The sequence below is a fragment of the Zeus faber genome (assembly GCF_960531495.2).
Source record: "Zeus faber genome assembly, chromosome: 12".
Taxonomy (NCBI): Eukaryota; Metazoa; Chordata; class Actinopteri; order Zeiformes; family Zeidae; genus Zeus; species Zeus faber.
The window spans coordinates 9,002,316-9,027,288 of record NC_137196.1 but is presented as its reverse complement, the minus strand read 5'-3'; the positions used below and the strand labels follow the sequence as shown (position 1 = coordinate 9,027,288).

The 24,973-nt window shown below is 44.8% G+C and overlaps 1 protein-coding gene across 1 annotated transcript; it reads right to left on the bottom strand.

The window, feature by feature from the left end:
- Positions 1-1,109: 1,109 nt before the first annotated feature.
- pde4ca (phosphodiesterase 4C, cAMP-specific a) lies at positions 1,110-24,973 on the bottom strand (the record flags this gene model as incomplete). Its single annotated transcript, XM_080011256.1, has 15 exons — positions 24,845-24,973; positions 11,532-11,723; positions 9,966-10,002; positions 8,874-8,947; positions 8,743-8,795; positions 8,168-8,280; positions 4,511-4,604; positions 3,961-4,136; positions 3,752-3,850; positions 3,498-3,662; positions 3,021-3,120; positions 2,290-2,444; positions 2,086-2,208; positions 1,783-1,965; positions 1,110-1,610 (listed from the first exon to the last, which is right to left on the bottom strand). The coding sequence occupies exons 1-15, from the start codon at positions 24,970-24,972 to the stop codon at positions 1,110-1,112; spliced, it is 2,193 nt and encodes a 730-aa protein (XP_079867382.1). The 5' UTR covers position 24,973.

Genomic DNA, 24,973 nt, shown 5'->3' with positions numbered 1-24,973 from the left:
TATTTAAACAGGATGGTGGCTTGGCCACGAGGAAGTCTAAAGTGCGAAAAACTGAAGGCAAACGGATGACAAAGGTGCCAAAACATATTGACAATGGACCAAACATTAGCGAGGTATAAAACATCACGTCTCTCTCTCTTCAAAGTTAAACTCTTAAAATTGTAACATAACTGTTATCTTGGGAAGCTCTACAGCAAGAACATTGTTTTGGATCCATTTGTCAGTTTGGGGGGAGAAAAAAAAACCTAACTCCTGTCGTTATTGCAGCCTCTGATTCCCAAAGTGCAATTCCAGCCCCTGACCACCAGGAGGCAACAAGTGAACATCACACACAGCTTTGGACACCGGGCAATGCTGAGCCCAGTCTTCCTGCTATCACGTCACTGGAATAGTTAAGGTCAGGCTTACACATATGGGCGGGGTTGAAATGGTGAGAGAACAAGAGAGTATACGATGGCGATGATCTGCTACGTTACGACAATTTCTTTCTCTTCCCTCCGGTTTCCATTCCCCATCCGCTCCTCCAGCATCAGCAAGTTAACTCACGTTCGCTATTCTCGTTAATGCATGTGGTCCTGAATTAAAGATCAAAATAAAAAGTCAGGTATTGCACAGGTTTGGTGTATTGGCGCACAATACTTTGTTGTGTCATGTTTCATTCGTCACGTTCTCACGCTCTTTATAAAAGTCGCAAGCAGTCCAAAATAGGAAGACAGTTCTCTCGGTTGATGTAGTAGACCTTGTGTTGGCTGGGTGGCTTGCTGGCCAAACAAAAAACGCGCAAACAGAAAAATGGTTCGTAACTTTTGAAAAACAAGTTGCGTATCCACATCAAACGTTGTCCCGACTCGAAAGTCCAGCGACACCAACGATCTCCAGAAGCGCGAAAGTTTCCTGTTGTCCTCGGCCGGAATTGGGGAAACAGCGACTCGGTCTCCTCGTCTTTCTCCAGTGCAAGTGACTGCTGTGTATCCACACGGGGTCTGGCGTTTAGTGGGGAAGGAGGGAGGGAGGGAGGGTGAAGGTGAGGCACCAAAACAAAAACAAAATCAAAACAAAAAACCAAAACAACAACAAAAGAAAGAAGGCCAGCGAACGTGTGACAGGTGTTATGTGCCCAGCCTGTAGCGCGGCATCCCCCCGCCCCCCTCTCGCTCCGCCTCCATGTCCTCGGTCACATCTCTCTCCGAGTCCCTGGCAAACGTCCTGGAGGCGGCGTCCAGTCTCCCGCCGCCGTCAGTTCTAGAGAGCTCCGTCCTTCTGCTCCCCTGGAGCCCGTCCCCCTCCTCCGCATCCGACTCGCCCTCCTCCTCCAGGGTCAGCTCGAACTGGAACTTGTCCGCCGAAGTTGATCCGCCGCCACCGAGCCCCAGGAGGGCCGAGGCGCCCCTCGGCAGACTAGACCCCGTCTCCTCTTCCTCCTCCTCTTCCTCCTCTGCCTCCTCTTCCTCCTCCTGCCGGTCGGGGTTGGGTGACGGGCTGTGGGGGATCATGCTCTGGTACCACTCCCTGTTGTCCTCCAGCGTGTCCAGGATGTCCTGGGCGTCGGGGTGGACCAGATCGGCCCAGGTCTCCCATAGAGGGTGGACGATGTAGTCGATGAAACCCACCTGGAACAGAGATGAGATTGTCACTGCTAATTTCTCTCATTTCCATGTGGATATTATGACCAAGCCGGCGGAGCCGTTAAGTAGAACAGCTAGAACAGTCTACGATGTTCAGAAAAACGGCATTTCTTTACTGTAACGCAGCCTCAAATTTAACTACATGGACGATATGTACCTGGTTCTTCTCTATCGAGGCGTTGTGTTTGTCGCACATGGGGCTTATCTCCATGCCCTTGTCCCTCTCCCTGTCCCCCTGGGTGAAGAACTCCACCATGATGCGGTCCGTCCACTGCCTGTACAGCTCCAGAGGCTTGGTTGGGTTGCTCAGGTCCGCACAGTGCACCATGTTCTGCAAGACCTGTGTGAAGTCCACACAAAGTACTCAAAGACAGAAACCTTGGCTATCGGCAAGATACTTAACAAATTCACGACAATTTATCACTAAATTTGCTGAATCCTTACTGCAGATGGTTCATACCTGGATGCGGTCTGAGTAATTGTCCAGCAGTAGCATTCCAAGACTGGTCACTTTCTTAGTTTCCACCATGGTTTTCAGGTCGGCCAGCAGGTTCATGTGCTTGGACATGTCAGTGGCGAGGACCTGCAGGTAAAGCAACTCAGCATATTTAATAAGATTAGACTAGACTAGACTACAAATAAATTCCCACAGCTGGTATCTCACCATGTCGATGACCATCTTGCGCAGCGACTGCCGCTGCTTCTTGGTCAGGTTCTGGAAGATGTCACAGTTGTCCTCCTGCAGCAGTTTGAAGCCCACGGCCAGGTGGTGGTTCTCCAGCACCGACGAGTCGTTGTACATCAGGGCCAGCTCCGAGTCTGCAGACAGCGGTGTATAAATGTGTAGACACACACTTATAGATAGGCAGAGGTATAATGTGCCTGTACAGCAGTACGTTCAGAAATTGTAATAATTTAGTATAATTATATTGTATATCATTCAGTCATAGAAAAACTCACCTGCTATCAATGTCCATTTTATTGTACATATACATAATTATACATAATTATTCATCTGCACAGTAATATCCCAATTATATTCATATTTATACCAACAGCCAATACTAGCACCATACTGCAACTTATCCTCTGCCATAGCCTTTTATTGTACCCTGTGCATTTGATATATTTTCTTCTTTCTTTCACTGCTAAGGTTTTTTATGCAACTCGTCTATCTGTAAAACAATGCACCAACCCTCACAAGAAAAACTGCATATGAAAATGTACTTACAGTGAACACACACACACACACACACACACACACACACACACACACACACACACACACACACACACACACACACACACACACACACACACACACACACACACACACACACACACACACACACACACACACCCCTACACAATCCTTTAACTTCTGTGCAAACTCACTGGTGTTGATGAGGAATTGATTGGAGACTCCAGGATGGTCTACGTCATGGATGGCGCTCGCAAACAGTGCAGCCAGGATCTCCAGATCAGTAAACACTGCCTTGGAACACACACAGGAAAGACGGCGACTGTCAATATATGTTTGCATATCGGCGCGTTACATGTACTCCATGTACTGTGAGAAACACGTGAGAAAAATATGTATTTTTCATGCACAGGGCCCGTTGCATTCTAGAGAAAAATAAAGTAACTATAATTTATATAATACAATAATAATTATATATATATATATATATATATATATATATATATATATATACACATATGCTAAATTGTGACGATAAAATAACAAGAGGTACTGTTTTGTCGCATACAAGCGATGCAAGTAGCAGACACTGCTGCCAATGCCTGAATTTTCTTGTTGCATTTATTCAACTATTTATTTGCATTCTGAACGCTAGATCTGATGCTTTCTACCTCCAGTGCGGGCGTGGACAGCAGGACGTGCGTGGACTGCACCACGTCGGCGGCGTGGATGCTGTTGTGGTACGCCACATCGGCGTGATAGTGGTCCTCCAGTGTCATCATGAAGGTGATTAACGTGTCCGCCGGGATTTTGAAGGACTTCAGAAGGTCGCGCTCCTTTCATGGAGGGAGAAGTCCAATACCGTTAATACCGTTTCTGGCTTTTGTGAAAACCAGAGTAAAGTAGCGCAAGGTACAATATTCACCTGGAAGATAGTGTACATGGTGACAGTAAGTGGGCGGTTCCCGGAGTACTCAGAGACCTTGAAGATGTCGATCCCCCACATGTTGACATCCTCCATCTCCTACAGGAGACCACAACAGAAGAGAAAATGACTCCGTAACTCATTCCGGACAAATCCCCGTGCGCATTCTCACGCTGGGATCCTCCAGAAGACCCGCCTTCTCACACTACCTTGGCCAGAGCTCCTTCCTGGCTGGCGCTGACCCCGAAGCGGGGGATGGTGGAGGAGGGAGCCAGGCCGGGGCTGTGCGTGGCCTTCTTCACCCCACTGATCTGGGACATGGGGCGTTTCTTCTTGTCCTTCTCCTTGCTGGGCGGAGACATGATCTCCATGTCATGCTGCTTCTCTGCACGGACACAAGCACAGCGTCCACGAAGTCAACCGACACGCGGCGTTGCCACAGGATCGATGCTTCATGCTCCGTTTGCACTGGATAGCAACGAAAGCTGTAACCTGCTGTAGCTTTGACAACGTATCGTTTAGCGTGAACTACACAGCGAACTCACGCCTACTTTCACCCTGGAAGACACTTTCAAAAATCCTGAGTTCTCCTGTAGAGACAGTGAATTTACTACCTCAGGCGTGTACATAAGTAATAAACGCTTATATACACATATATATATATATACATATATATATATATATATATATATATATATATATATATATATATATGTAAAACACATCAATCTGAGTATACAAAAAGTATTATTCTTTTACCTAGGAAGGTGCTGGAGATGAACTCAGACACCTGGTTCCCTGAGCGGCTGGTTTCTGACAGCTGGGTGAGCTCTCGGTTCAGCATCCTTTTGAACTGGAGACACACAGCCAGCAGACATGTTTACTCACAAACACAAAGACCCGGTACCCGTTGGACGGACCCGATCCAGAGTTAATCCCCAGGGTGGGTAACAACTCCAAAACACCTGTTAAGTGATAAGTGTTTAAAAAGTTGGAACGTTGAATCTAGTTCCCTCTTATTACTAAAAAAAAAAACCCCACATCATTTGACTAAATCGTCTCGGATTTGACTTTCTTACAGAAACCCTTAAATAGCAGGGGCTGTGTCCAACACTAAGAAACAAAGCACTTCACAAAAGTGGATAAAGTTCAGTATTCATGAGTACGTTACTTTGTGTTGATGCACACAGCGTGTACTGTACGGTACGAAAAGTGACAACTGTGCTGCCTGCTCCACAGCGCTGGAAGCACACACTATCACTCTGAATTTGCTGAGCAATAGGCTTGCTAGTCTCTTTCATAGTAGCAGATGCTTTCATGGATTATATAATCCATGAAAGAATTGAGGAGTTGTCTCTCTTTCTCCCTCTCCTGCCCTCTCTCTGTGCAAAACCCACTGGAGATGACAGCGCTCTATCCGCACAGGTGGAGACTGGATACCTACATACACTCCAAGATGTGCATGTGTTTGTGTTGTTTCCCTATGTGTGTGTGAGTGCAGTTCCAGTACCAAAAGCAAGACACTTGTACAGACAGAAATGCCTGGCTGCAAGCATAAGTTGCCCACCACACCGATACATGAGCAACCAGTGTGTGTGTGTGTGTGTGTGTGTGTGTGTGTGTGTGTGTGTGTGTGTGTGTCTGTGTGTGTGTGTGTGTGTGTGTGTGTGTGTGTCTGTGTGTGTGTGTGTGTGTGTGTGTGTGTGTGTCCAGTCATACAACTTCCCTCCCCATTCACCCCCTTGTCTTTTTCCTTACCTGAATGTACATCCACGACATAGAAAACAAGTAGTCGGCTTCTGGCATTTCAACACAAAGTCAAGCATGGAAGTGCAAACTGAAGATGCTTTCTCCGATATCAGTCCTGTGACTTCAGCTCAACAACAGAGCGAGAGCGAGGGAGAGGGAGAGAAAAAGAGACGGCGGGAACTCTCTGTGCTTCTGTGCTGCTCGCCTGAGTATCTACAGAGCAAAAAAAAATCCACTGCGAGCAGACAGTCCACTGACTAGCGAGGGGGATCAGATCAGAGCTGGACGTGTATGGAGGGATGGAGCCGTGGTGGTGGTGGAGGAGGCATGGTGGTGATGAGGAAGCAGGGATGGGAGCGAGAATACGAGGCAGGGAATCCACTCGTGCTGCCGCTCTCTCCCTCTCCCTCATTCTCTCTATCCCTTCCCTGGCTGCTATCGGGTGTGTGTGTAAACAGAGGAGAGCACCCAGCGCTCCAGCCTCCACCTCCCTCCAAAATGCCTAAGAATAGCAGCCAATTGGGCCTCTGCTGCAGCAGAGACGGCGAGCGGTAGTGGGCCCTCATTGGCCCGGAGCTTCAGAAAGTGGGCTTGGTTTCGCGTTTTGTAGGCGGAGTCGGAGAGATGCACCATGTGCACCAAGTTTGAAGAATATGCGAAGGAAAAGCTTTGAATGGATGGGGGGTGGGAGTGTTCATTCATGTAGCCAAAAATAAAAATAGTACACCATGTACCACCACTGTAGGTTTCATAAATCACCACGCAGAATGTGATCATTAAAAGCAAGACACGGGACAAATGACAAAACAAAATGAATGTGTAAAAAAAACAAAAAACAGTGATGGTGTTATTACTTGTAACGCTCCCTATCCCTAACGCTGCCTATGCAGAGGGCGTTCCGTGAATCGTTCCGTATCCGCACCCTCGACTAAACAGGATGGAACGAGCACCTCCTCAGCTGAGATAATTACAATCAGAGGCATTTTGAGGATTCCCCAGAGCTCTGGCTCTCCTTCAAAGAGACTTTCTTTTTTTTCAGTGGTCATTAGAAATAGTCTTTCCACGTAACTGTTCGATAAAGCCTCAAGCGATGCAGAAGGGATGTTCAACCCAGGGGCGCCTTTCCGTGCAAAGCCTTTGTTCCCAAAGTGCCATGGTGGATAACCCAGTGGGGGGCTCCCAGTGAAAACTTTGCCTCTGCTGCCACGTGCATCCGTGGAGTCCGAGTGTACATATACAGGCGATTGGATGAAGGGTCTCGCTACTGTATACTGTACACATGTATGCATATGTTTGCATGAAGCACACGTGTATCGTCCGTGGGCGGGCTAATCACAGAATCACGTGAGTGCAGGGGATTCCAACCCGCGTGGAGGAGGGATGGGAGGAGATGGGGTGGGGCCGCAGGGATTCTGGGATGCCGTTCATCTCATCTCCCGCTACCTCATTCACATTTTTCTGCACGGCGGGGGGGGGGGGGGGGGGGGGGGGGGGGTGCATATATATGTTGCGTGTGTGTTTCTGGTCTCTGATTAGCATGCATGAGTCCTTCCCGCTCATTCATGTATGAGCTCCCTCTCGGAGTGATGGGAGATTCCATTCATATTTTCACAACCCGCTGATGGGTTCTCCGCATTAGACGAGCGCTCAAATCAGCTCGGGATCAGAAAAGGGGCAATTGCTCTCTAAGGACATCGCACCCAATCTCCGGGCTTTGTGTAGAACTTGGAACCCATTCTAATTTGGGTTACAAGCCAATATCCACTGCCAAAAAACTATTATTCATTAATGGAAAACTTTAATAACCTTGTAGGAAAGAATACACAGCCGTGTGTTCCCTCGTTGGATAAAATGATTTGACTCAGTAGATAGCACATTTTAATATCACATTGTTCAGTGGGGGATTTGATTCCAAATGAAAATCTCCAGAAAATTCCTCATTTTCTGGAGCGCACGGTACGACAGAGGTACGACGGGTTTGACTCACAGGGCAGCGTGGCTCGGCAGCATTGTACTTACTGTACTTTGTCAGGGAAGTGGAGTTTAACTGCACCGGACAATAGAAGGAGATTCACATGACTAACGTGGCACCCCGGGATAGTGAATCACACACAGTGTGCTCTACTGCAGCCCCATAGTACCGGGCGGTTTTGCAGACTTCGCTCCTACTTAAATTTATCCAGAATTTAAAAATGCCTTTTTGAGATGATAAATTAGATGTTGCTTGAGTTGAGATTGACGAGTTCTAGTCTACAAAGTCCTAGACTAAGGTCATGAAGGACTAATCAGCCCCTTCTGTCTAGTCTTGGTGCTGGTCTATGAGAATATTGTAAACCATGACTGAGAAAGATCATTTCAGTTACTCCAGATTAAAAGTGTGATTTAGTCTAAGATCAAGCCAAATCTGTGTCTTTGAAACTGCCCCTACTTGCTGTAAAGATAGGTCACCTTCAGTCGAGCTGGCCGAATGGTCACATGTGTTGTCCAACCGCGCCCTGGACTGGCTAAACAAGCTTCAGCGATTGCTATGCCAACTTTTGTGAACCAAGAATATAGTTGGCAAGTAGCCCAAGCATTAATACCGTTAGCGACAATACAGACTTTAATTATGGGTCATTCTGCGATTACACGGTGAGCGGCTGCGAAGACACTGAATTGGCGGCGTACCTTGTTGGAGGCCATCTCGCTGACGGAGTGTCGCGTCTTGAGGGTCTCGAGTTGCTCCAGACACCAGTCGAGCTCATCCAGGGTCTCGATGGCCAGCTGCTGGTGAGGCTCCTCTGTCACAGGGAAACAGAGCATTACATTATTATTATATTGTTACAATATCATAGATGAACACTTGGGGAACACGGAAGAATTACAACAAAACCATCTCTAGTTTGACGATTGATTAGGACCCAAAATGACTTATGGAGAATTATGGAGACCCAAATGACTAATGACATGGCTGAAGATCTAGAACCCCGCATTTAAAAAAATGAATTTCTCGTTCTACAGGTCGGAGCTCTGAATAACGAGCCAAGTGCTAGTGGTTCTTGAAGTATAACTTTGATGACACAATCTCTGGGCTAGTCATTTTGGTGTACCAACATGAGATGTACCATTGACCAATTTGGATTTAGTCATGGATCAACATTTCAATGATAAATTTTCCAAATTTGATTCAAGATTGCTGATGTGGTTATATTATCACTGGCCTTTATTAGTCATTGATTGCTAAACAAAACTAATATACTGACCTGCCAGGCTGGCGTTGCACATGGATGGCGGGTTGCTTCCAGAGGATCGCGTCCTATGGACAAAGAACCGATCAGTTCAGAACCAGATGACCACTTTACCACCTCCCACTGGACTCTTGCATTCCACTTACTTGCTGGCCATGCGATCATGCTGCCTGGTTATCACTGCAAAGTTACTCCTGACTGTCCGTAGGCTGGCCAGGACCTACCACGCAGGGATGAAAGTGAGCACATTGTTTCGTAAAAAACAGTTAGCATCTAATTATCAAGGTAATATAACACTCATTTGAGAACCGAAAGTAAACAGTAGAGTGTTGTGATCAAGATCATGAATACAGGATGATTACTTGTAAAAAACTGAAACATCTCTTGTCAATGATCTCTCAGTGTCGGTGTGAGCGGTTTGAAGGTGGGTCTGAGTAAAATGTATCTAAAATCCAAAATCTATGTACATTCCATCTGATCCTGTGAATCCACAAAAAAAGCTAAACCGCCCGTAAAAGCTCATAGAAATGACTGGTAGGAAACAATAACGAATAATAATTTTTATTGCACCCGAGCACTTACATTTGGCCACTTTTATCCACAAAAGCTGTAGAAAAAAGTAGAGATGGGCCAAAATGCCTGCCAGTCAAAACCTCCAGCAGGGACTGAGCGAGAAAAACACCCTGGAAATGTAACGCCTATGACCACTAAAGAGACCAAGACAGTTCAGCAGAATAGGGTGTTGACTCTTTAATAAACAGGCTTTTTGGATGTATCACGAAAGTTTCATTTCATTATCACCCCAACTCTAAATGTCGGAAAAGTGATTTATTTTTAGCAAGTTGTACAGCTTCCCAGCTCTCAGATCTGATATTGAGGTTTTAATTCTGCATGTGTACGTTCAAGCGCATATAGTCTCTCTCTCTCTCTCTCTCTCTCTCTCTCTCTCTCTCTCTCTCTCTCTCTCTCTCTCTCTCTCTCTCTCTCTCTCTCTCTCTCTCTCTCTCTCTCTCTCTCTCTCTCTCTCTCTCTCTCTCTCTCTCTCTCTCTCTCTCTCTCTCGGCTGCCAACCAACGGCCCATTATACACAGCATCAGCAGGTCAGAATATTTTTCATTCTTGCTTTAGATAATTCTACACCGAATATACATAGTTTCTGCTGACATGGAGTAGATGTTTGTTCATGAACATGAGACATGATTAGTGACATGATTATAAAATATTTGCAGAGGACTCACCTGTGCAAATGGCGTTACAATCATGTCTTCTGTATGTCTAAAACACAGCGGGAGAGTGAGGGGTAGGGGGTCATGACGATGAATAAAACTCATGGGAATCAGACATGTTATAACAGTGTAATAGGAAAAACAAAAACATGGGGGTGGGTGGGGTGTAGGAGTTTGAAGATGAAAAAACCATATATGATAATCAGCGTGATAATTAATTCTGCTGTTAACTCTCCTGTTTAGTTTTACAGTAAACCCTGCTCAGCACTCACACCTCTAAGCAAGGTGTAAACATACTACATCAAATACTACAACATACTACACAAACAGGAAGGCTTCAGGCTGTGGGGTTTGGTAAGGTTAGGTGGGGGCTGGGGTGGGGTGGGGTGTGGGGTCTGGGGTGGGGTGCTGGGTTGCCAACATAGTCAGGGAAATAAGGATACAGCATCTTAGTGCGCTGGTTGTCTCCAATCGGACATTACATGCAGGGATCGTGTTTAAACTCAAGGTTTGAGAGGGATTTAAAGGGGCCACAGATTAAAAGATAAATAAATATGAGGGGGGCGGGGGGACGGTACAGGTGGAACGCAGGACAGGCCATTAGGGGGCAAAGTCAGTGGATTTTCTTGGTTTTAGGTTGGATTTGGTATTCATTTTGCCACGTTCTCACCGAGACGACAACCAGTTGACTTCCCAGTGCTTCAAGCTTTCCTCCCTTCACAAAGAAAACAGGCAAGTGAGTCAAGATGAGTGACTGATTATTCCTAAAACCAGAGGGTGTTTGGATATGATGTGTGTACGTGCGTGTCCTTTTGGTATAGAAATAACGATGGGGAATGGAACAACCAGATGGCTTTGGGGCTGTTGTGACAATGGATTTTCCCAACAAACACAATTTGCAATATTGCAATATGCGCTAATAAAATAGCGGCTGTTTTTTTTTTAATAAAGTGCCAAGTGCACGCCTGCAAGCGAAATTGATTTTAACAATGGGAGTCCAATGTTGGAAAAGCAAAACAAACCAATTAAAATGGCGAAGGCCTGCTTAATTTCCCGGCTCTCTCTCTCTCTCTCTCTCTCTCAACCACTGGAACTGCTAAAATGCTTCATCAAATGTTGAGACCACGGCTGCCCCAATGTTCCCAGCAACTCACACTGAGATACAGATTATCAGTCACTTCTCGGAATTGAAGGACAAAGGAAAAAAAGGAGAGCGTCGGGGATCTGAGACTAACACGTGCCGGACTTTGGTATGAGTTCAGCAGCGACATGCTCTCATGTCGTCTAAAACCAGGGAATTTTCGGGAATTGCTTTTGTCTGGAAGTTTGTCAATTGGAAGATCCAGAGTGTTTTCTCTGGCATACTCCAGAGTCAGATCTCCCATACTTTATTTTGCAGCAACAGCTCCCTAAAGAACAGATGTTCAGCACAGTTTTTTTGTTTCATTCAGGAAACCTGCGTCTCCCTCACACTAGCTTAATGACACCAAAGGACCTCCGCTCCCCATCAGTTACTGTGTTACGGTACAAACAGGTAGAAAAGCCAAACGTGGAGGAGAGGGAGGAGGATGAACTTACAGGTCACTGGCCGTGGAGGAGTTTCTGGAGGGAGCCTTGGGCGAGAGGTCAAAGTCCGAGTCCGAGCGGTACAGGAAGGACTCACGCCTCTGGCTGTGGGGGAAGTTGGCCTGGATGACCATGCCGGAGCCAGGGCTGGCCTGGGGGTCCAGGGGGCTGCGGCCCACCGACAGTCCATTCTCCACATCAAAACTACAGAGAGATAGAGAGGTGCATGGACATTATTTCACAGTGTCAGTCTGGACAGTCGTCCAATCCACTGATCCATCATCAATCATATATATACACATTATATTAAATATATATTATATATGAAATTATAATATTCAATAATATAAAATGAGGAAGAATAATAAAATAAAATAAAAATTTGCATAATTGCAAAAGATAATGCAACAGCCATATTGTTACTAATTGTATTTTTTGTGGATCTGACCAAAGCTAGAAGAGAGACTTTTGCTCTGGATTTCTCTGCTGAACACGAAGGGTTGAAGGGTGAGGGACTGAGGGAATGTGATTATCCAAACGTTAAAAATATCACAAGCTTTCATCACCAGTTAAAGCTTTTTTTTTTGTCGGCCATTTATCCAGAAGCCAGGAAGGCAGTGTTGTACGAAAAGGAAGACATAAGCATTCTAAATCTGAGATAGTTCACAATGGGAGTTAAAAACAACCGTGTGGAGTGAAGTGAGGGTGAAGAACTGTGAAAGTTCAATGTGTGTGACACAAATGTGTCCCGCCAAAAGAACTAAAATTGAGCACTCTGTTACGGGAAAGTGACCAAAATGGGATTTTTCATTTGGTTGTACAATACATCCATAAACAAGACAAAAAAAATCACACACAAATCAAGTGTGGGAAGTGTCAGAAACTGAAATGGGAAAATGAATGGGCTCCGGTCCAACAGTGAATGAAGCTGAGCTCATGGTTTTCATCATCAACACCGTTCCGACAAAGCCACCATCCCCAGCCAACAGATGCATGGGCACGGGTCCCGCGGCAGTGACCGAAGGCACAGATCGAGATGGAATGACACTACTTCCATTACAGTTCGACCGGCGAGAGTGTAAAACTACCTGAGGGCCACTTAAGACGAGCTGTCGGACAACGATCAGCCTCTGTCGGGCGGGGGATCTATCTCAAAGTGGATTTAATCAAGTGCCTCTCCTAAAGGCTGAGGAATTTAATTTGCCTCGACCGGCTTGACTGAGAGCCGTTTTACTGATAAATTACTCTGCGGCCAATCACACCAAGGAGAGAGCGGAGAGTGTGTATGTGCATGTGTGTGTGTTTATCAGTGAGTGTGCATATAGTAATGATGTTCTGTGTGATTTTTGTGTGTGCTTGCACATAACTTTGATGTTCTATGTGTGTTAATGTGTGTGCGTGCGTTTGTGTGTTCAAGGAGTCCATGCCGTCCCTGTGTTTGTTGTTGCCTTTGTGTCTGCAGGAGAGCCGCTGGTGGACGGTGGGCGTAAAATTAGAATCGGAATATTGACGTCGGGGTTGTGTCTGTGTGAGTGTGAGGCTAAAAATAGCCCGGCGTGCAGGTGAGAAGGAGTTCCTCCTGATCAAACGTGACCCAACCCTTACACTCACACACACGCTCACACGCACACACACACGCACACACGCACACGCGCACACAGGCACACACACACACACACTCACGCACACACAGGCCGTCCTTAAAAGTCAGGGCACGTTTCAGTCGTGATCCAAATCTCCGACACGGCAGCCCCGGAGAGCAACTTGTGAGCATCGCTGCCTCACTAAACAGTTGGAAGAATTTGTGGTGGAAGTCAATGGGTTTTTGAGAGTAATGACAGGAATTTTAGATGGTGTAGGATGCATACAAGTGTAGTTTGGAGAGCAATAACACGTATAAATAAATAAAAAACGCACAAACGAACAAACAAAAGATATTTACCACTATGTATCCAGTTATGCAAACATTATATATTAATTTATTAACAATCGTTAGTACTCGTATATTATAACCAATAAGATAGAGGCATTGATCAGAACATGGAGAAAAGTCTATGAAGTTCAGGAAATTGCATTACTTTACCATAGTGCAGACTGATACGTTTAACTATATTGCGATATTACGATAACCAAAATATCTAGTCTCATATCACCATGTTGATATCACAGTATATCGATATACCGATTATGAGTATCACAGTTCTAATCTAGGATAGCTATGATATAATGATATGAGTAATAATAGAGAATAATTATAAAATATAAACAGAAAATTATTGAGATGACCTTGCGTTTTGAAACCCAGGACCCTTCATTACACACAGATATGGCCGTGATAACGGAGATATTGGTGGACTCGCATTACACACAACACACACAGCGTCTGCTTCACATTTTCTTTCATATTCTGACGTGCTGTTCTCATCATCCCCGGCCGCAGGTTCAAGGTAACAGTGTGAGGACTGATTAACACTCCTCTGTGGCAGCGGGCATCGTCGTCGTCGTCATCATCACCATCATCCATCCCATCCATTCATCCTCCTTTCCTGCCTCTGGCTCCTCCTCGCTCCGCTGTCCCTGCCTGGGATGCTGCATGAGGACAAGACGCTGGTGCATTACCGGCTCTTACGTAACGGCAGCTGAACGGAGCCAACTCCTCGCATCCCCGGTCCCCCGCTACCCCCACCCCCATCATGTGACTGATACAGATACTGCACTATACATTGCCGAGGAGGGGAGATCCAGAGCGACACACAGGGAAAGGAGGAAGAGAGGACGGGAGGGAGGGAGGTAAAGAGATGGTGGGAAGATGAGCGAAAGGCAAGAGAAGCGGTGCTGATGTGGCCTTATGCTGCAGTGGAAGTGTTTACATCATCTGTCTGTCTGCGCGAGTGTGTGAGAACCAGAGTGTAATCTTATGCGCTTGCTTGCGCACACACACACACACACACACACACACACACACACACACACACACACACACACACACACACGCACACACACACACACACACACTTGGAGTTTTGCAAAATATGTCAACAATTTTCCACCTGTATTGCAAGAAAAAACATTTTCTCTTTAAACAATAACCTAACAATGATCTAATAACAAACCTTTATTTTTATAGCACTTTCATATGCAACATGCAACTCAAAGTACTTTAAAAAAGCGAAAGGAATTAAATCAAATCAATATTAGACTCAAATAAAGTGTTTGGGTTATCATTTTGGACTGGAATTGGAATTACGATTGTTCCTCGGTGAATGATGAGACTACTCTGAGTGATTCTCAAAATATCCCTCACAATAGTTTAGGGCCCTTTTCAATGGATTCAACAGAGGGAGACGTGTTAGAGAATAGAGTCAAGATTGTGGACTCCAGAAGAAGAGTCCACATGACAAGTATTATTTTGTATATAGGAGTCCTGTATTGTGTACCAAAACATAAACAGAGCCCACATCACTGGCTCTGGATAAACATTCTACTTAAGCCTTCGTCCATCCATCCATCTCCTCATCCTCCCTAAATGACACTTCTCCCCTGGCTGCTCCTGTGTGCCCCGGCACGACACCCTCTTCTATTTTTGGTTTTTGGCTCACATGCTTCTGTCACTACGCAGCTAAATTTAGCTTCCCCATGCGTGGGGGGAATAGACTGGCAGCAGAGGCGATGTAGCTAAATATAGAAACTTCAGGTGGAGTGTGGCACTCTGTCTGCCTCTACTCTCCATCTCCCCCTCTGCCTCGTAAAGAGAGAGAGAGAGAGAGAGCAGATTCCTCCGTGGATTCATGAATATTTATGGATGGGTTTCTATTTGAAGCCGATGCCAAGCTAAATTTAGACCAGGCATCAAAATATCGACGCCCACGACTTTCCCTCACTGCCGCCTCCCTCCAAACAGTTTTTTTTTTTCTCTCTCTACTCTCGCTCTCTTTTCTCAGCTGTTCCGAGTTCAGAGCGAGGGGAGCGAACACAGAGTTCTAACTTATTCATCAATGTTGTTTACCGATGACTTTGTTACTATCTGGGTATGAGAGTGTGCGCTCTGTTTTTATCAGGAAAACACACACACACACACACACATACACACACACACACACACACACACACACACACACACACACACACACACACACACACACACACACACACACACACGCACACAATTACAGCACAGCATACCAACACTGATAAACAACAAGCATGCTAGATCAATGAAGAAAAATAATTCCTGTAGACCAGGGGTCTCAAACTACAGGCCCGGGGGCCACATCCGGCCCGGGAGACAATTTAATGTGGCCCGCTAGGGTGATAATATATTGATAAATCCGGCCCGCAAATATCTTTTTCAGACCACAATGCTTAATTAATCCACACAAATGTACTTAAGATTTTCAAAATATAAAACATAATTAAATATATCACAAGAGAGCTATTTCTAATAGGATTACGAGGCAATTCACGAGTGTTTGTGAGAAAAAAAAATGGCCGGTTTCCCCTTGAAGTTCAACACGGCCCCCCTAGAAAAAGACAACTTGGCCAGCGGTGTCCATGTCATTTGAGTTTGACCACTGGTGTAGACTGTCTACTATTTTGCCTCATTCGTACATACACGGACTGCGGCACACTGTGTGTTTTGCGGGGTCAAAGGTCGAGGTTCAGGCTTAGAGTGTGGAAGTTGTTGGGACAGGAAGCTCCCAGAGAGCCGTCACGACTGTTTGAACGTTTGGACTGGCAAAAAAAAAAAAAAAAAAAAGAGAGAAAGAAAAAAACAAAAAACACAACTTCCCATTGTCTACGGTCTTTCACATGCCAGCCAGTCGCAAAAAACACCCGCCTTCCCTTCTCTCCCGGTCAGTTTCATTCCCTCCTTCTTCTCACCACCAGCCTCTGCAAACACATTGTGGACAGAAATAAACAGAATGGAGAGGGGGGATGGGGGGGACGGTATTGCGTCGGTGGGTGTTGTCTCAGATTATATAGATAGAAGTGTTAGGGATTGGTGTGAGCTGCACAGAGGGTATTGTCTGGTGAAAGAAAAAGGAACAAATTCAGACGTAGAACACCATCCCTCTTCTGGCCGTCGTTGGAATTGCAGGATAGTTTCAAAAGCATGAAATTCCCTCTCTGTGTCTGTGGATGCATTGGTTTGTGTATAACACACACAAAAAAGGATTTCCATTAATCTAACATGCAACCAAGCAAAGATAAACACACACACACACACACACACACTTATCTCTTCCTCTATGCAACACAGACAAGTAAGCCAACAGTCCTGGGCGTAAAAAAAACGTCTTTAGGTGAAAATAAAAACGAAAAGAGGTGTGTGACGGCGTCTGCTGTTTAAGCAGCTGCCTGCTAAGATGTGTGATTGATGGCAATCTGTCCGTGGCCCCGCTACCTGACACCCGCTCTGCGTCACCGCATTTTCACGGCAACGTCAATCCCATCTGGGGAGCATTACAATACAGGAGCTCCCCCGGCCGCACCACTCAGGGCCTACAAGGGCAGACACAGAGCGGGGGAACGAGCGAGGGAGGGAGAGCGAGATAGACATAGACAGATAGAGGGCGAGGGAGAGAGAGACAGAGAGCGAGCGAGACAGAGAGAGCGAGAGAGAGAGAGAGAGAGAGAGATAGGCCTGTCATCCGAGCCTATATTCTCACCGCAAGTCCTCGCGGCGAGACCGCAACTGGTCGAATTAGTTACAGCAGAGTATGGACTAAGTAATCAAAGGGGGAGGGAAAAGAAAGGGAACAGAGAGAGAGAGCGAGAGAGAGAGAGTGTGCATGTGCTGTGATGACTGAGTGTAACTTTAATGTTTTAGGTAATTCGATGTGCTTTGGATTTCATTAGTAAGCATCCAATGATATCTTTCTATCTATCTATCTATCTATCTGTCTATCTATCTATCACAAAAAATAAACTCCACAATGTGAAAGCTCAACACAGACAGAAGTAAACCATAGACATAGAAAACAGTGTAAAATAAGGTGTATTCTCCAAGTTTGGGGACAACTTTTTTGTAAGTGCTTTTCCAGATGTGTTCTATAAGCATCAGTCGAAGTTTATAAGCAAAAGACATTTTATTTATATATTTATTTATTTATTTAAAATAAGTTGTTATTTCTCATGGCTTTTGTGCTGAGAACAAAAAGCTTTTTTTTTTTTGGATGATTTTCCTCCCCCCCATCATTCTGTTGTTGCACGTGAGCGGGTGTTTTGTTCTGACCTCTCCCATGGAGCGGGAGCCACCCAGTTTGTTTGTATTGCCCTTCCTCTCCTTTCCTGCGGCATTACTGTAGGTTATTTGGCCACAGGGAATCTCAGGGCAGGGGGTGGTGTGCTTGCGTCTGCAGGGATGTGTGGGAACATACGCGCTCGAGCAAACACTTGTGCGTGTGTGCGTTGCAACTTAAAAAAAAACTTGAGTCGGGTGTCCGGAACGATAAGCGACATTAGCTCCATTTCAGTAAATCTTTAAAATTGGAGGCATCACCTCCCAAAAGAGGTGTCAGATATACACTCTTAAATAAATGCCGTGAGTGACAGTCTCTGAGGCACACTTCAGTCGGCCGCTGGCTCTGCTTGTCGTTGCACGATTTCTATTGTTCAAAAAAACATTAAGGAAAGGTCTGGACGCCGTGCACTGCGGATGCCTACCCCCAAACCAGCCATAAAGTGCATCAACCGGGCGATTTCAAGAGAAGACTTGCATAGCAACTAAAAAAACAAACACTGGTTGAATCCTAACAGCTCTGTTGCGACAGACAAACATATATAGTGAGTGCCCAAAGTGTCCAAAATACATAAGTACAACTACCAAATATGTGCTCATGATTTGGAAACAGACAATTAAGAATGATATCCAAGGGGGAGACTGGAAGGTCATAAAGTTAAAACCATGGCCCATGGAATTCCTTACAAAACAAGTTTGCCAACGCCTAACGATGTGGGAATGGACACATTTTGTTGGAATGCAACGTTCGGGCAACAGAAACTGTTTCTATAAATTGTTATTGGCTGCTACTGGCCATAATGCGTAAGAAAAAAAAACTTTCTGCTACATTACGGCTGCCTCTCGGCGTGAGCCTTTGTGTGCTTGGACCACCTAGTGCCATATAATACCCCAGGCCAAAGGCATAATTGTGCTGAAAATGTCAGCGCAGGTCGGGTTTTTGAAGACGAGACCCACAAGGACGTCAGAGAAAACGGAGCTTCTGTGAGTTTTGCGTATGTGCGTAAGTCTGGTGTGTCCATTACGTGTCGTCCAAGTGCCTCGGCGCTCTGCTCCCGCTCTGATTTCAGCGTAAACACAGCGTCCCGGGACAAGTCTTTTCCTCAGATCTTTTCCTTTGAAAAACAAAAGCCGACGCCAACGCGGCGCCTGGAGATCGGGACGAGGACCGAGGACGCTCTGTCCTGTTTTACCTGAGTGAGAGCCGAACTGTATCACAGCGGCTGGAACCTCCACAACCGATCGAAACGAGTGACGGGGTTTTCAGGTGCAACACTCCCTTTACTCCCCTCTTCTCTTTCTCTGCCCTCCCTTCTCCACCCTGTTGAAGAGTCGTTTCCTAAATAATTACAATGATCACGAGGAAAGAAATTGTATTTCATGTCATGTGAACAGATTAGTAAAGTCCATCATCCCGAAGCCTTCGTCTTGTGCAGGACACTGATTAACGGCCGTCTGAACTCCATGAGAAATAAGAAAGCTGCTCTGGATGCGTGCAACATTGACAAGAGATGTTCACCATGCGACGGCGTAATTCAATTGTTGTCAAGCTGTGTGTGCATATGTAGCCAAAATTTCAAGCGCAATTAATTTTCTCTATTATTTTTTGGTCTACTTGCATTTTATGGGCTGGTTCTGTAGATGGGTTGATCTGGAAATCTGCAGGCGTGGTGTGGCAATGGTTGGTGAGAGACACGTTACATACCGTCCACGCTGCTCGGCCCTATGGCCAGCTGTGTAAGTGAGAAAAATGCACGGGGGAATAGACAAAGACTCTGACCAAGATTTCTCTTCCAGTTATAGTGTAAAGTAAGTGTGTTTGTAAAGGGGAGATCAAAAAAAAAGTTTGCACTGAAAATTCGAGAGATACATTTGTCATTGGAGAGTTCTACTAGTTATTACATTTCACTGCATATATGTATGAAAGTATGTATATGTATGTGACGAATAAACCTCTTGAATCTTGAATCTACTATCTACTATCTCTCGGTAGTGCAAGTTTGCGTTGCTTGATGTCTGATACGCTAGAAAATCGCAAGGTTTTCTCACAGAGACGAAAATACATACAATACATACATACAAATACATACAAGTGAGACGTCCTGTATGGGCGTGCAAGGTGCAACACTGACGCAAACATGAATGTGTCACATCTATAAATGTGAAATGTGAAGTATTCCTCTTAGCTATATGCTCAATTAACTGAAACTTCAAAAATATATTGTTTCCCATTAGATTCGACGTACCCTCAACTTGGCGTTTAATATACAGTATATATCAATACTTAAGGACAAATCCACACATAAAAAAAATCTATTACACAATCACTTAGGAAAATCCAGACACATGCGTGCACACACACATACACACACACACACACACACACACAGACACACACACACACACACACACACACACACACACACACACACACACTTAAACAGAGTTACACCATTTTTAATGATGCTATCAAAAAATGATTTCCATCTGGTGTCTGGAAATCTCCTTATTGGACGATGAAGTCACTGGGTATTAGGAAAGCGTCTAGCATCGTAAGCCCTTCACGCTGGAGCTGCCCGCTGCTGACAGAACGTCACCAGCAGCCCGGTAGAACATCAGAACAGAAATGTGTGTGTGTGCGTGTTTGTGTGTGTGCGTGCGTGCGTATGTGCATGCGTGTGTACGACAAAATCAACACCTCCCCTGGGCCTCCTTCCTCTTGTATATCAGAGAGATGAATGAAGTTCCACGACCACCAGAAAAAGCCGCCAAAATCACTGATTCCAGAAATGCCGTGAAACGGCTTCCAGACAAATTGATTGCGCCGAAAAGCCGCCCAGCGGCCCTCGAGGCCGGCTGAGTTATGCTGTGCTAAAGGAGGGCATGGGGGCTAATTCATCATATTTTCAAGAGTACGTTCACCACGCAAAAACGAAGATAATACCCAGGTCAATCTCAACGATAATAGCCGACGTCTAACAACTTATCACCGACCGAGCGTCCTCCCTGACAGTTTTTTGGCCCCTGAAAACTTCCGTGCTTGTCCCGAAATTCACACCGGGAGATGTTGATAAAACAAGCAGATGAGGACTTTGTCTTTCTTTCGTTCCCCCCATTCACCAGGTCGGGGTAAGTCGATGGACCGCCTTGTGCGGTTCTCCGGCACAAGGCCGGGTTACCTCACTTCGCCGGGCGGCCAAAACTGTCATCTCTTTAAGACCTTTAATTGGCATCCAGTTACCCAGCATATAAGTCAAAGTCTCGCTCCCGTCCAAACGCCGAGCCACCCCACAAAGCTTGCGCTTGTGTGCGCTGTCAATGTCTCATTTAGAGAAAAAGGCTCGGGCTCTTTAGGACTTTTCCATTTCTTTTACTAGCTGCCATAACTTGCATAATGCTAAATGTCATTGCCACTTCGCTCTCTGCTTGGCTTTCTGCAGGCGGTATTGAGGGAAATTAGATCAACAGTCTGCGGACGGGCCAGCGCATTACGAATAGAAGAGTGTTGAGCGGGGCAGGGAAACCAAACCAATTCCGTCGTTAATCAGCAATCCACTCGAATATGACAATGACCGCGTCCTCAAAACGCCTACGGCTGAGTCGTATTTGAAAGAAAATGCGAAGAAACGTACAGTGCGATAAGGGAAGTAAAGAAATCCGTTTCAGTATATTTCAGATAGAGCTGCAGTCGCAGGAATTCAGGAGGAATGCTATAAATTTAAAAAAAGCAGCTGCTGTCTTTATCAGTCGGTCCCGGAAAAGAGAAATGGAGTGAATGTGGAGTGAAGGTGTTGGACTTCAAGCACCTTTCTAAGGTATGTCTCGTCTGCGAGCATAGAAACACGTCTGCATCCTCACCACACGATGGATGCGGCCGCATCACCCTGTAGTTTCTGTAGTTCACTGTGACATCCGGGCTTCAGATCCAGGTGACGTAAGACTCTGAGGTTTGGCGTCGGATGTCAACTACTACTGGTTCGCCTCTTTTCTCTCTCTAGAGAGGAAGGGTCCACTATGCACATATTACACAATAGGGGCCCCCTAACTGGGACTTCATTAACTGGATCTTATACCGGTCCCCAAGAGGCCTGTGCTGCAGAAGGACAGGGAGGAAGTAGGACAGATTAAGAGAAAGACGCAGAGAAAGAGAGAGAGAGAGAGAGAGACACACTTTTCCCAGGATCGCACGGTGCGAGAGTCGGGATCAGCAGAGCTACGTAACAGTGGCGGAGGTTGGTGAATATGGTAGAGCGGGGTCGAGGACTTCCGACAGCCTGTCTAGGTAGCTCCCCTCCAGCGGACTCCTCTCACCTCCACCGGGAATAAATCATGTGACTCTCCTCACACCATCACCGGTGCAGCCCGGTTGATCAATACTCCGACCCACATACAGTTCAGCCGCTCTAGACCGTCCCTGCGGTAGCTCCCCTTCGAGGGCTTGTCAACTCAGTCCACGGTCGTTTCAAACTTCATCTCGAATGAGTTCAGGGCAAACTTCCGAACTTAGGGAAATATCTTAGTTTTACGTATACAAAGGAATATTACAATTCAGAGCAGCAGCCTTCGCGCAGATGAACTCATCAGGTTCTCCCATTCCCGAAACGATTCCCTCTATTCTTACACTCATCCCCTGGGTTATGACGACGCTGCCGAGGCACTCTCTTCAAGATAACATTAACGGCCGCCGCCGTATCCGTGCACTCTAAAACTAACATAAACGTTTCAAAGCGCTGTTGCGTACGTATGTGACAAACATAGAAGGTGGCTGAGAAAGAGGGCAGAGGAGGATAACGCAAACAAAACCAAATCTCCGTTTTACCAGTCATAACCTCCCCGCTAGCACCGAGGATCATGGTGGTTACTGACTGGGGGGGACTTTTACTGAAAGAGTGAAACTGGGAGTATGTGCGTGTTTTTATGTTTTATGTTATCTGATCTGTATTTGAAAAATCGGAATATGACTGGTGTCTGTCTGTCTCTCTGTGTGTGTGTGTGTGTGTGTGTGTGTGTGTGTGTGTGTGTGTGTGTGTGTGTGTGTGACAAATGACTATTGTTTTTGTGTGTGTTTGTGTCTGTGTGTGTGTGTGTGTGTGTTTGCACGCGCACTGTTCATCTGTGTACTATAGATGACTATGGGCAAAGAGAAAATGTATCAAGACATACATTACAAATACATAGCCATTATATATGTCACTTTTCTTTAAATTATAAATGTAAGGAAATGTATTTGATAAAAAAAAACAAAAAAAACCAACTATTTGATTTGTAATTTCAAACTACAAGAATTGTTAACCGAAAGCATAATGCGTTCATATTTTCTCTGCATTATCTGTGACACTTTCTTGTTCGTGGCAACCAGACAAACAAAATGTGTGAAATGAGGGATAAGATGTATCAAATAATAGTAAAATGTATTGAATTTCCTCTGAGCAAAAACAAAAAAGTAGTGTGACACAATATGATACATCATTTTCACTGTAATAAACTGCAAATTACAAAATACCCAAAAGTGATTAAAATACATAAGTATAAAATACACAAGGATTATACATAATTATTATGATTAAAATAAAAAAGTATGTAGGCTATTTCAGATATATGTGATTTAAATTCTCGCCATCCCGGTCTGTTGGTAGTAATGTGGCACTGTTTTAATTTGATATACTGTCAATTACACAAAATTAGTGGCAATAACAATCATTACTGGTCATGTCTGCTCCCAATTTAGGTTACAAAAAAGCTTAATGGTGGTTTCAACAAATTGAGTTTCCCCAATCCATTCTAATTATAATAGAACAGGTAATTCAGGTATTTTCTGATTTGAATATTTCCGTTCGTAAAACAGGATTGCAGTGCAAATATTTTTTCTAGGGTGCACTCCTTCCCCTCAACACATTTGCCAGCACGTTAGTGAAGAATACCTCTGGATTTACTGTTAAGCTCATTTGGGAATTGGCACAACACAAAGGGACGTTTTTTCACTTCCATTATGACATTAATTATGTAGGCTTTGGCAACAGTCGGCCGTTACAAGAATGTAGTGTTGTAGTGCACTTGAAAATGTTTATCTTTTTTTTTTTTTTATTCCAGACGAGTTAGATGTGTGCTTATATATTATATATTATTCTTTTTTTGGCTCATATTCACAGGTTATTTCATGTGACCGACATTCAGAAGACCTCAAAATGAATAGGTCTTGTGTATCTTTTGCGCTCTCAGAAATTGTAAAAAATAAAATAAAAAAAGGCTTGCTGGAACAGCTCCTATCCCAACCACAGAGGACACAACGCAGCAGTCAAGAGGACATACTGTATGACGAAACAAAGAACTTAAAAATGAGCGATAATAGCAAATTGGTGTCATTTTGTCAAAATTCACTAAATAAAGGGAAGGGAAAAAAGGTCACACATTTAGGAATCAGATAAAAGTTAGAAAAAAGTATTTCCCTGAAAGGTAAAATATATATTCCATTATAGATATTTAAGATATGTATATGTAAATATTCCATATATGTATGGAATGTATACAGTCCATATATGTATTCATTGTGTATATTCAATATATGTATATATGGAATATTCCATAAATTTAAACATTGTAAATAGATAGGATTCATATATACGATGTATACATACATTGCATATGTATTATATACAATGTATGCATTGCAATGCATGTATGATTACACCCAATATATTCCACTTATTGGGTTTAATGTCAGATAGAGTACAATGTGGGATCTCCACTGCATTTGTGCCATCAAAGTAATACTACGTTTTAATTTAGTAAAACAGATGCTTTACGTCAAGTAAGTCAACGCAGCATACTGGTGCAGCAAAATTCCCAAATGAGCTTCAGGTCTTACACCTAATTCATGTTTTTCTATGCACAGGATGAATCGGACATCAAACACATCCACTGTGATATATTGCATGTCACTGATAACACACTATTTTCCTTTTGTTTGCACCATGCAATCTTCCCCATGAGCCAAAAACTACATGAGAGCAAGAGAGAGAGAGAGAGAGAGAGAGAGAGATAGAGAGAAAGAGAGAGGGCGAGCGAGGTGCCAGATTGTAATTACCGCCTGCGTTTCTGAATGATGTCGATGGGCCTGTTGGTGGCGCAGGGCGATCCCCACATGTTGCCCCCGAGCACCACGATGCTCCGCTCCCCGGAGCAACACAATCCACAGTTTGTCGGTACGCTCATC